Raw genomic sequence first — 13,860 nt, forward strand, 5'->3', positions numbered from 1 at the left:
ACACTAGCACATTCTACATGTATGCATTTGTAATTTCTGGGTTTTTCCTGACAGACGAAGTGGCTAATCCCTATACTCTGTCCCCCAAGGGGTCATTAATGATGAAGTACCACCTCCAGAACCAGCCCTGGAACCCAGAATTCACCCTCAAACTGGAGGGACTCAGGGAAGGGGAGCAGAATCTCCAGACAGCAGTCAACAAACAGATTGATCTACTGGACAGGTAAAACTTCACACCTACACACTGGTAAAAATCACACCTACATACAGGTAAATCTCATGCCTACAAACGGGTAAAATCTCACACCTACAGACAGATAAATCTCACACCTACAGACAGGTAAATCTCACACTTAAAGAGAGGTAAAATCTCACACCTACAGACAGGTAAATCTCACACCTACAGACAGGTAAATCTCACACCTACAGACACCTACAGACAGGTAAATTTCACACCTACAGACAGGTAAATCTCACACCTACAGACAAGTAAATCTCACCCCTACAGACAGGTAAATCTCACACCTACAGACAGGTGAAATCTCACACCTACAGATAAGTAAATCTCACACCTACAGACAGGTAAATCTCACACCTACAGACAGGTAAATCTCACACCTACAGACAGGTAAATTTCACACCTACAGACAGGTAAATCTCACACCTACAGACAGGTGAAATCTCACACCTACAGACAAGTAAATCTCACACTTACAGACAGGTAAATCTCACACCTACAGACAGGTAAAACTCGCATCTACGGACAAGTAAATCTCACACCTACAGACAGGTAAATCTCACACCTACAGAAAGGTAAAATCTCACACCTACAGAAAAGTAAATCTCACACCTACTAGTAGGTAAATCTCACACTTATAAACAGGTAAATCTCACACCTACAGACAGGTAAAACTCGCATCTACGGACAGGTAAATCTCACACCTACAGACAGGTAAATCTCACACCTACAGACAGGTAAATCTCACACCTACAGACAGGTAAATCTCACACCTACAGACAGGTAAATCTCACACCTACAGACAGGTAAATCTCATGCCTACAGACAGGTAAATCTCACATCTACAGACAAGTAAATCTCACACCTACAGACAGGTAAATCTCACACCTACAGACAGGTAAATCTCACACCTACAGACAGGTAAATCTCACACCTACAGACAGGTAAATCTCACACCTACAGACAAGTAAATCTCACACGTACAGACAGGTAAATCTCACACCTACAGAAAAGTAAATCTCACACCTACAGACAGGTGAAATCTCACACCTACAGATAAGTAAATCTCACACCTACAGACAGGTAAATCTCACACCTACAGACAGGTAAATCTCACACCTACAGAAAGGTAAAATCTCACACCTACAGAAAAGTAAATCTCACACCTACTAGTAGGTAAATCTCACACTTATAAACAGGTAAATCTCACACCTACAGACAGGTAAAACTCGCATCTACGGACAGGTAAATCTCACACCTACAGACAGGTAAATCTCACACCTACAGACAGGTAAATCTCACATCTACAGACAGGTAAATCTCACACCTACAGACAGGTAAATCTCACGCCTACAGACAGGTAAATCTCACGCCTACAGACAGGTAAATCTCACATCTACAGACAAGTAAATCTCACACCTACAGACAGGTAAATCTCACACCTACAGACAGGTAAATCTCACACCTACAGACAGGTAAATCTCACACCTACAGACAGGTAAATCTCACACCTACAGACAGGTAAATCTCACACCTACAGAAAAGTAAATCTCACACCTACAGACAGGTGAAATCTCACACCTACAGATAAGTAAATCTCACACCTACAGACAGGTAAATCTCACACCTACAGAAAGGTAAAATCTCACACCTACAGAAAAGTAAATCTCACACCTACTAGTAGGTAAATCTCACACCTATAAACAGGTAAATCTCACACCTACAGACAGGTAAAACTCGCATCTACGGACAGGTAAATCTCACACCTACAGACAGGTAAATCTCACACCTACAGACAGGTAAATCTCACACCTACAGACAGGTAAATCTCACACCTACAGGCAGGTAAATCTCACATCTACAGACAAGTAAATCTCACACCTACAGACAGGTGAAATCTCACACCTACAGACAAGTAAATCTCACACCTACAGACAGGTAAATCTCACACCTACAGACAGGTAAATCTCACACCTACAGACAGGTAAATCTCACACCTACAGACAGGTAAATCTCACACCTACAGGCAGGTAAATCTCGCATCTACAGACAAGTAAATCTCACACCTACAGACAGGTGAAATCTCACACCTACAGATAAGTAAATCTCACACCTACAGACAAGTAAATCTCACACCTACAGGCAGGTAAATCTCACACTTACAGACAGTGGTCAACTAACAGATCTATTCCCCTACATGTACATCATATGGGCTCTGGTCACTTCATAGTACATGTATGTATTGACCACTACCTACATATACACTGTATCAGATCACAATCTATTTTTGATTACTTGAGTATTGTATGGTGTTCGTTTATTTTTCAGCGACACACTGGACTACTTACCTCTCTGCAGATTTGGAGTGGCTGAGAGATGTCTTATGCTTGCAAAGTAAGATTGAATATTTTTGTGTGTTCATAGATCTTTTGCTATGAAATTAGATGAAATTTTACAGGTATGTAACTAGCCTGGTAGGAGGGGAAATTGTGATCAGAGAAGGTATAAAAGTAATATAATGCAATAAATCATGCTAGCAAATAATCTGATGATGATTATTTTATTGATATTTTGTGCAGTTCTTTTTTTTTTTGGCCATTGTCTTCTTTTTTTCAAGGCTCCTATGCAGTATTCAGGTTTCAAAGTTATCACATTTTTCGGCAATGAAATCTTAGTAATAGACAGATATAGATAATTACCACATACTGGATATAATTTTTACCTAATTTACATCTTGAGATTGTTTTGCCGTCAATTGAATATAAATGATATCTTTAGGTCATTTTGCCTTGAATAGAATGTAAATGTTACCTATAGCTTGTTTTGTGTTGAATTGAATTTAAATGATATCTGTGGCATGTTTTGCCCTGAATTGAACATAATGATATCTGCTGCTGTTTTTGCCCTGAGTTGAACATTAACATGATCAAATAACGATATGTGTAAGTTGTTTAACTGTTGGTAATTAGGAGAGAAATCTGAATTTGATATGTAATTGCTAGATCCTTTTGTGATTAAGAAGACATTATAAATGATATCTAAAGGTGTTTAGTAATGAATACAACTTTAACTATCTATAGGTTAAGTTGAGATGAATGTGATTATAATGATATCTGTTTGAAGATTGTTTGGAGATACATAATATCTATTGCTATCTGTAGGTTGTTTGGAGATACATAATATCTATTGATATCTGTAGGTTGTTTGGAGATACATAATATCTATTGATATCTGTAGGTTGTTTGGAGATACATAAGATCTATTGATATCTGTAGGTTGTTTGGAGATACATAAGATCTATTGATATCTGTAGGTTGTTTGGAGATACATAATATCTATTGATATCTGTAGGTTGTTTGGAGATACATAAGATCTATTGATATCTGTAGGTTGTTTGGAGATACATAATATCTATTGATATCTGTAAGTTGTTTGACAATACATAAGATTTATTGATATCTGTAAGTTCTTTTTAGATATATATAATATCTATTGATATCTGTAGGTTGTTTGGAGATACATAATATCTATTGATATCTGTAGGTTGTTTGGAGATACATAAGATCTATTGATATCTGTAGGTTGTTAAGATATCTATAATATCTATTGATATCTGTAGGGTGTTTGGAGATGAATCAGACTTCCTGTTTTGGACTGTGGCACTGTATTACCTAAGAGCTGTTAAATGGGGCCCAAAATCTCAGGTCAGATCAATCACCATAGTTTTACAGATACATTAACTCCTTCAAACATTTAAAACACTTACATCTTATATATCTACTGGTGCAAAGGTAAAGCATGGTGTACCCAGAGTGTAGGAAATAGATTATTTGCATACACATGTAGTATTTCAGTACATGCATTAAGGAAACGATGGTGGAGTTTGTTGGAGAATAACTTCTGCAGTCGAGAAATATAAAACAAAAGGCAATTCCAAAACAATATCCTCTCAAAAGAGGGAATTATTCTTCAACAATTCTGATTGGTAAAATTTTCAGTGATACCAGAAACATGTACATACTGTTGTATAGTTCTCTCAGAGCCATTGTACAAGACAGTACTGGGTCTTAGCTTACCTGACCCAAAGGCTAGTTAACCTTATCCAATGGCTGTCAGACAAGACAGTACTGGGTTTTAGCTTACCTGACCTGAAGGCTAGTTAACCTTATCCAATGGCCGTCAGACAAGACAGCACTAGGCTTTAGCTTACCGGAGCCGAAGGCTAGTTAACCTTATCCAATGGCCGTCAGACAAGACAGCACTAGGTTTTAACTTACCTGAACCAAAGGCTAGTTAACCTTATCCAATGGCTGTCACAAAAGACAGCACTAGGTTTTAGCTTACCTTAGCCGAAGGCTAGTTAACCTTATCCAATGGCTGTCAGACAAGACATCACTAGGTTTTAGCTAATACCTTAGCCGAAGGCTAGTTAACCTTATCCAATGGCTGTCAAACAAGACAGCACTAGGTTTTAGCTTACCTTAACCGAAGGCTAGTTAACCTTTTCTGATGGCTGTCATACAAGACAGCACTAGGTTTTAGCTTACCTTAGCCGAAGGCTAGTTAACCTTATCCAATGGCTGTCACAAAAGACAGCACTAGGTTTTAGCTTACCTTAGCCGAAGGCTAGTTAACCTTATCCAATGGCCATCAGATCGCATCCAATGGCCGTCAGATCACATGCGACATCAATAAACACATCTCGAAAAGCCTTGTAGTTTTGAAATTTGTTCCATAGGTTCAGGGAGTAAAGACTTTCACATGAATCTACACTTGCTCTGCTTTGTCAGTGTTTTTTTTTCATGTTTAATTTTTTGACAGGAAGAAAAAGATTTAATGCTGGGAGCGGAGAAGGAGAGGTTTATTCCTGCCACACCCCCTCACAAGGAGACCAATGACCTGGTGATGCTAGACAGCCCCGATGAGGAGGGGCCAGATCAGGAGATGTGGTCTCTTGTGGACTTGCCCTTAGAGAGATACTTGGACACCGTCTGTGACAATGACAGCTTTAAGGTATGTGTAGGTACTAACACAAAATACTAGTTCTGAAGTGTAGGTACTAACACAAAATACTAGTTCTGAAGTGTAGGTACTAACACAAAATACTTGTTCTGAAGTGTAGGTACCAACACAAAATACTAGTTCTGTAGTGTAGGTACTAACACAAAAAACTAGTTCTGTAGTGTAGGTACTAACACAAAATACTAGTTCTGTAGTGTAGGTACTAACACAAAATACTAGTTTTGTAGTGTAGGTACTGATACCATGAAGGGTTTTATCATGTCAGTCATTTCTCCATAGATTTGAACATCAATAAAGTCTGTTATTTTCGGGGGGGGGGGGGGGGGGGGGGGTAATTGGTTTTAGCAAATAAAGTCTGGTTGAGTCAGACATTTTTTTCATGGTGACTGAGTTTTGTAGTTTAGCATGTGTTGTTATTTTTTGTAGTTTCGTAGTTTAACGCGTGTTATTTTTTGTAGTTTAACACGTGTTTTTATTTTCTGTAGTTTCGTAGTTTAACACTTGTTATTTTCTGTTGTTTCATTGTTTAACATTGTTATTTTCTGTTGTTTCGTTGTTTAAGGATATGCGGGACGATGATCATGTGATGATTGCAAATTTATTATAAAATTATAACCGGACACAGCGTAGTTAGAGCTTCCCGAGAAAAATCACAATGCTCTACCGACACACTATATAATGTCACAATAAAAAAAGTACGTCACGACGTTGTACCACGGGGAAAATGTCATCATATTTTGTCGTAATTTTCTACCGCTGTCAAGTGTCATGTGTAAATCTGTTGATTGAATTCTTGTCAAATGATAATTTTTATTTCTATTTCATATTGATTATGAGTCTCCCTTTTCATATACATTGTATATATTATACAGTATGCGCCACAGTAATTTTGATAGTATAGCCTATAAGTCACCGAAATCGCTCCTACATGTACATGCAATTTGAATTTAGGCATTTACAAAAGGAAAGTCAATCGTACCTAAACAATGACTCGGTGCAAGTGTAAGATGATGATCGTTTGTTGGTACAGTGTATTTACTTTAGTAGTGTGAAAATAGAACTGGATACACATTTCTACCGAATCTTGCTTAGAAAACGTACGAACTATTCTGGTGCTTTTATAATCGATCATTGTTTGCGAAAAATACCCCACCCCCACCCCATATGCCGAAGATCGATACTTTTGGTCAAATATTAATGTCCATGCTAGGAATGTTTAATTTTCCCAAGCATTTTGATATAAATCTAAATACGCTTTATCTCTCAAACTATTTTATATTACAAATTATTTTTACTAACTTTAGGAAACACTGCTGCGAAAATGGTAACTAATGTAATAAAGATGATACACGTCGGAAAGTATTCGAGAAGCAGACGTGTGAAAAAGAAAAAAAAAGTGCAAAGTCCCAACGTGTGCGACACATAAATTCCTTGAAAAATAGGATAGAGACGATCGAGTCAAGCGACACTAGCTACCTTGGCCGCGGAAGTACTGTTGATCTTGTAAACGAAGTAGTAGCTTGTATTGACGTTAACTAGATCTAACCCCGTGGTTTGAAGGAAGACGAATTGTAGAGCTAGAGGTTTTGTCCAAAGTCATGTATAATATATACATGTATATTTAAAAAAGATTAAAATTTTAATTTGTTTCATTAACTCAATTTTTGTTCCATGATCATGAAAATTCTAAATATTTCAATAGATTCAAAACAAATGTAGTTTCTAACAATGTATTCCAAAACAGGCACGAAGAATTAGGCTGCCCCCCCCTTTCCCCCACTCCCCGTCTTTGACAATGAGCTTTTTTATGTAGTGCAAATAAATTGTGACTGTCCCATCCCCCATTACTTTTAACAGTAGTTGTACATGAAAAGAATATAAGCTTGAAAGTTATTAATAACAAATATTTCGCCAAGCCTAACCCCAAGTGAACATATCAATGTATAACTTCAAGGACCCCTACCTCAAAATCAAGACTAGTTCTAATTGTAACGGGGACCGTTACATATGTTCCCCAAACCTCCCCCAATTAAAAAGTGATGTCCTTGTGAATCTATAGCAAACAATCATTTTATTTTAGCCTTTAATTACATGTAGTACGTTCAATATGGTCATTTCAGTACCAAAAAATGAAAGAAAGCGTTGCACGCGCATACACGCGCACGCGTGTATGATTCAGAATTTTTGTTGATGTTGTTCAACAGGCATATGTATCATATACCCACAGTGTGAATTTCATAACGTTTCCACCAAATACAAGGAAGTTATAGCGATTTTAAAATCGTCCAATCAGAATTCAGCACACGTGCATGCACGTGCTGAGCAGTAATTCTAACCACAGCAATTTGTAAGGAGTACCAAGACACATCTAAACCATTAATATCAATAGAATTTGATGAAAAACAAAAGCGTTATCGTCCTTTAAAAATTGAACATTTAAAAAACGTTGCACGTGCGTGTGCGTTGGCATTTTTTTGTTACACCAATATATAGATACACATATTGTCTACATATGCTGTGAATATCATCTCATTCGCTTCATAAATAAGATAGTTACAAACGTTTTAGTATTATCCAATAAAAATGAAGCGCATGTGCATGCGCGTGCAAATCGGTAATTTTGACCATGCAAATCAGTTAAGGGTCTCAATATCTATCTATGATATGAATTTCAAGCCATTTCAATGAACAACAAAAAAGTTAGACTGATTCCAAAGTTAGTGTACAAATTTTGTAATGCGCTTGCACGCGCATGCGTGCGCGTGCTGACAAAATAACTATTATTTTTCATATGTACAAATGATATACTATCATCCTAGTTAGGTTTTATATTGCTTCCTTCAATATTCTGATTTTCCATTTTTTGTACCAAAATTGCAATGCACGTGCGCGCGCGTGCATGCACATGCAGACAAAATGACTATCACTATGCACATCTACAAACGCTATACTATCATCCTGGAAAGTTTCATATCGATCCCTTTTGCAGTTTCTGAGAACACTACCGGACAAAAAAGTACCGGAGAAAAAGAATAATAACGAGCAATGAGTAGGTCTTCCGTCCGATTTGTTGATGCACTCGGAGTTAACAAAAAAAAAAAGACAAATGAGTCCCAATTTAGTTTCCGACTTTAAGACACTTTAGATATAATCAATTTTTCATATCATAAGCTTCTGAAGCAAAGTTGCGGTGAAATTCGTTTGAAATTCGACTCTCCAGGCGAGCCATAAGGCCCGCGGGCCTATTTCTTGATGTCATTTGTTAGCCCTCTATAGACTCAACAACTTTAGTTCTATATGTTTTTACAAAATATTTACCTGTAAAAAGTTATTGAGATCGACCGATATCGACAAAAAATCGACTCTACAGGCGAGCCATTAGGATCATAGGCCTATTTCTTGATATCAATCGATAGATCTCGATAAACTGAACAACTTTTGTTCAATATGTCCTTACAAAATATTTACCAGTTACAAGTTTTTGAAATCGACTGATATCGACAAAAATCGACTCTACAGGCGAGCCATGAGGCCCACAGACCCATTTTTTGATATTGATCGATAGGTTATGACACATTGAACAACTTTTGTTCAATAATGCTTTTCAAAAAATATGTCGTTTTAAAGATATGAGGCGTCAAATATTTACGATTTTGGCCCTTAAAATCTCTATTTACGTAACATATGACCTACTTTTTGATTTGATAAGATCAAGCTCGTTGAGATGAACATTTCCGCTTCTACAACTTATTATAAAATATTAATAGTTTCTGAGATATTCTCAAAAACATTTGGACCCTTCTGAACCCCTAATTTAAAGGGCCAGCCCGTTTTCCTTGATATCGTAAGAAAGGCCTTGTCATTTTAAACATTTTTTGCTCAACAAGTATTTAGAAATTCTTTACCGTTCTCCAGTTATCTCTACAAGAAATATTTAGGGGCCAAACTGTAGCTCCCTAACGGGGCCACATAGGGAAAAAACGAAATGTACATATTGTTTAGATTATCATTCTGAACAACTTTTGTTCAATAATGCTTTTCAAAATAGTTGTCGTTTTCAAGATATGAGGCGTCAATTATTTATGATTTTGGCCCTTAAAATCCCTTATTACGTAACATATGACCTACTTTTTGATTTGATAAGAACAAGCTCGTTTAGATGAACATTTCCGCTTCAATGACTTATTACAAAATATTAATAGTTTCTGAGATATTCTCATAAACCTTTGGACCCTTCTGGGCCCCTAATTTAAAGGGTCAGCCCCTTTTGCTTGATATCGTAAGAAAGGTCATGACATTTCAAACATTTTTTGTTCAACAAGTATTTAGAAATTCTTTACCGTTCTCGAGTTATTTCTAGAAGTAATTTTTAGGGGCCAAACTGTAGCTCCCTAACGGGGCCACATAGGGTAAAAACGAAAGATGCATATTGTTCAGATCATCATTCTGAACAACTTTTGTTCTTTATTGCTTTTCAAAATATTTGTCGTTTTCGAGATACAAGGGGTAAAAAATTTATGGTTTTGGCCCTTAAAATCCCTTATTACGTAACATATGACCTAAATTTTTATATGAATAGATTTGGATTGTTGAGATGAACATTTTTTGTTCTTTGACTTATACCAAAATATTAACGATTTTTGAGATATTTGATCTAGACTTTGAGCCCTTCTAGATCCCTAATTGAAGGGGCTAGCCCCTAAATCTTGATATTTTCGAAAAGATCTTGTAAATGTGCACAACTTTTGTTCTACATGTCTTAACAAAATATTTGCAAGAAAAAAGATATTGGAGATCAAAGGTCAAAAATCGCCGAAATCGGCGAAAAATTTTGGCATCCATTTTTTCAGGTCCAGGCGAGCGTTTAGGCAAATCGCCTCCGGTAAAATCGAATCCCCCACAAATCTTCTAAAATGTTTACTCTATCTTGTGTAGAAATTTCAAGACTCTAGCTTCAAAACTAACGGAGGAGATGTGTGGACAACAAGGCCCTTCAAAAAGTCACTAAAAGAGAGATAACTCCTGACCGGAAGTGACGTCAAGCACGAAATTTTGCAAGCAAAGTCTCGTCACCAAAAGACATCTTTCCTGAAAATTTCGTGAAAATCGATCAAGAAATGGCTGAGAAAAACGCGTGTACTACCAAGGAAAATAATAATAATGAAGAAGAAGAACGCGAACAATAATAGTAAGGTCTTCCGCAGGAGACGGAAGACCTTAATAATAATAATAACTAGACACGATCTCGTTGCGAGCAACGAGTAGGTCTTCCGTCCGATTTGTTGATGCACTCGGAGTTAAAAAAAAAAAAAAAGACGAATGAGTCCCAATTTAGTTTCCGACTTTAAGACACTATAGATATAATCAATTTTTCATATCATAAGCTTCTGAAGCAAAGTTGCGGTGAAATTCGTTTGAAATTCGACTCTCCAGGCGAGCCATAAGGCTCGCGGGCCTATTTCTTGATGTCATTTGTTAGCCCTCTATAGACTCAACAACTTTAGTTCTATATGTTTTTACAAAATATTTACCTGTAAAAAGTTATTGAGATCGACCGATATCGACAAAAAATCGACTCTACAGGCGAGCCATTAGGACCATAGGCCTATTTCTTGATATCAATCGATAGATCTCGATAAACTGAACAACTTTTGTTCAATATGTCCTTACAAAATATTTACCAGTTACAAGTTTTTGAAATCGACTGATATCGACAAAAATCGACTCTACAGGCGAGCCATGAGGCCCACAGACCCATTTTTTGATATTGATCGATAGGTTATGACACATTGAACAACTTTTGTTCAATAATGCTTTTCAAAAAATATGTCGTTTTAAAGATATGAGGCGTCAAATATTTACGATTTTGGCCCTTAAAATCTCTAATTACGTAACATATGACCTACTTTTTGATTTGATAAGATCAAGCTCGTTGAGATGAACATTTCCGCTTCTACAACTTATTATAAAATATTAATAGTTTCTGAGATATTCTCAAAAACATTTGGACCCTTCTGAACCCCTAATTTAAAGGGCCAGCCCGTTTTCCTTGATATCGTAAGAAAGGCCTTGTCATTTTAAACATTTTTTGCTCAACAAGTATTTAGAAATTCTTTACCGTTCTCCAGTTATCTCTACAAGAAATATTTAGGGGCCAAACTGTAGCTCCCTAACGGGGCCACATAGGGAAAAAACGAAATGTACATATTGTTTAGATTATCATTCTGAACAACTTTTGTTCAATAATGCTTTTCAAAATAGTTGTCGTTTTCAAGATATGAGGCGTCAATTATTTATGATTTTGGCCCTTAAAATCCCTTATTACGTAACATATGACCTACTTTTTGATTTGATAAGAACAAGCTCGTTTAGATGAACATTTCCGCTTCAATGACTTATTACAAAATATTAATAGTTTCTGAGATATTCTCATAAACCTTTGGACCCTTCTGGGCCCCTAATTTAAAGGGTCAGCCCCTTTTGCTTGATATCGTAAGAAAGGTCATGACATTTCAAACATTTTTTGTTCAACAAGTATTTAGAAATTCTTTACCGTTCACGAGTTATTTCTAGAAGTAATTTTTAGGGGCCAAACTGTAGCTCCCTAACGGGGCCACATAGGGTAAAAACGAAATATGCATATTGTTCAGATCATCATTCTGAACAACTTTTGTTCTTTATTGCTTTTCAAAATATTTGTCGTTTTCGAGATACAAGGGGTAAAATATTTATGGTTTTGGCCCTTAAAATCCCTTATTACGTAACATATGACCTAAATTTTTATATGAATAGATTTGGATTGTTGAGATGAACATTTTTTGTTCTTTGACTTATACCAAAATATTAACGATTTTTGAGATATTTGATCTAGACTTTGAGCCCTTCTAGATCCCTAATTGAAGGGGCTAGCCCCTAAATCTTGATATTTTCGAAAAGATCTTGTAAATGTGCACAACTTTTGTTCTACATGTCTTAACAAAATATTTGCAAGAAAAAAGATATTGGAGATCAAAGGTCAAAAATCGCCGAAATCGGCGAAAAATTTTGGCATCCATTTTTTCAGGTCCAGGCGAGCGTTTAGGCAAATCGCCTCCGGTAAAATCGAATCCCCCACAAATCTTCTAAAATGTTTACTCTATCTTGTGTAGAAATTTCAAGACTCTAGCTTCAAAACTAACGGAGGAGATGTGTGGACAACAAGGCCCTTCAAAAAGTCACTAAAAGAGAGATAACTCCTGACCGGAAGTGACGTCAAGCACGAAATTTTGCAAGCAAAGTCTCGTCACCAAAAGACATCTTTCCTGAAAATTTCGTGAAAATCGATCGAGAAATGGCTGAGAAAAACGCGTGTACTACCAAGGAAAATAATAATAATAATAACTAGACACGATCTCGTTGCGAGCAACGAGTAGGTCTTCCGTCCGATTTGTTGATGCACTCGGAGTTAAAAAAAAGAAGAAAGACAAATGAGTCCCAATTTAGTTTCCGACTTTAAGACACTTTAGATATAATCAATTTTTCATATCATAAGCTTCTGAAGCAAAGTTGCGGTGAAATTCGTTTGAAATTCGACTCTCCAGGCGAGCCATAAGGCCCGCGGGCCTATTTCTTGATGTCATTTGTTAGCCCTCTATAGACTCAACAACTTTAGTTCTATATGTCTTTACAAAATATTTACCTGTAAAAAGTTATTGAGATCGACCGATATCGACAAAAAATCGACTCTACAGGCGAGCCATTAGGACCATAGGCCTATTTCTTGATATCAATCGATAGATCTCGATAAACTGAACAACTTTTGTTCAATATGTCCTTACAAAATATTTACCAGTTACAAGTTTTTGAAATCGACTGATATCGACAAAAATCGACTCTACAGGCGAGCCATGAGGCCCACAGACCCATTTTTTGATATTGATCGATAGGTTATGACACATTGAACAACTTTTGTTCAATAATGCTTTTCAAAAAATATGTCGTTTTAAAGATATGAGGCGTCAAATATTTACGATTTTGGCCCTTAAAATCTCTAATTACGTAACATATGACCTACTTTTTGATTTGATAAGATCAAGCTCGTTGAGATGAACATTTCCGCTTCTACAACTTATTATAAAATATTAATAGTTTCTGAGATATTCTCAAAAACATTTGGACCCTTCTGAACCCCTAATTTAAAGGGCCAGCCCGTTTTGCTTGATATCGTAAGAAAGGCCTTGTCATTTTAAACATTTTTTGCTCAACAAGTATTTAGAAATTCTTTACCGTTCTCGAGTTATCTCTACAAGAAATATTTAGGGGCCAAACTGTAGCTCCCTAACGGAGCCACATAGGGAAAAAACGAAACGTACATATTGTTTAGATTATCATTCTGAACAACTTTTGTTCAATAATGCTTTTCAAAATATTTGTCGTTTTCAAGATATGAGGCGTCAATTATTTATGATTTTGGCCCTTAAAATCCCTTATTACGTAACATATGACCTACTTTTTGATTTGATAAGAAGAAGCTCGTTTAGATGAACATTTCCGCTTCAATGACTTATTACAAAATATTAATAGTTTCTGAGATATTCTCATAAACCTTTGGACCCTTCTGG

At 36.5% G+C, this 13,860-nt stretch overlaps 1 protein-coding gene across 1 annotated transcript in view; it reads left to right on the forward strand.

Moving 5' to 3' along the window:
- The window catches only part of LOC125672567 (WD repeat-containing protein 11-like), a 67,669-nt gene that overhangs the window by 43,749 nt on the left and 10,060 nt on the right, over positions 1 to 13,860 (forward strand). The window contains exons 21-24 of the mRNA XM_056149097.1: positions 55 to 223; positions 2,567 to 2,632; positions 3,858 to 3,942; positions 5,060 to 5,251. Of these exons, the coding sequence (XP_056005072.1) occupies positions 55 to 223; positions 2,567 to 2,632; positions 3,858 to 3,942; positions 5,060 to 5,251 (512 nt within the window). The remainder of the gene's footprint in view (positions 1 to 54; positions 224 to 2,566; positions 2,633 to 3,857; positions 3,943 to 5,059; positions 5,252 to 13,860) is intronic.

This window comes from Ostrea edulis, chromosome 9 (genome assembly GCF_947568905.1).
Source record: "Ostrea edulis chromosome 9, xbOstEdul1.1, whole genome shotgun sequence".
NCBI classification, from domain to species: Eukaryota; Metazoa; Mollusca; class Bivalvia; order Ostreida; family Ostreidae; genus Ostrea; species Ostrea edulis.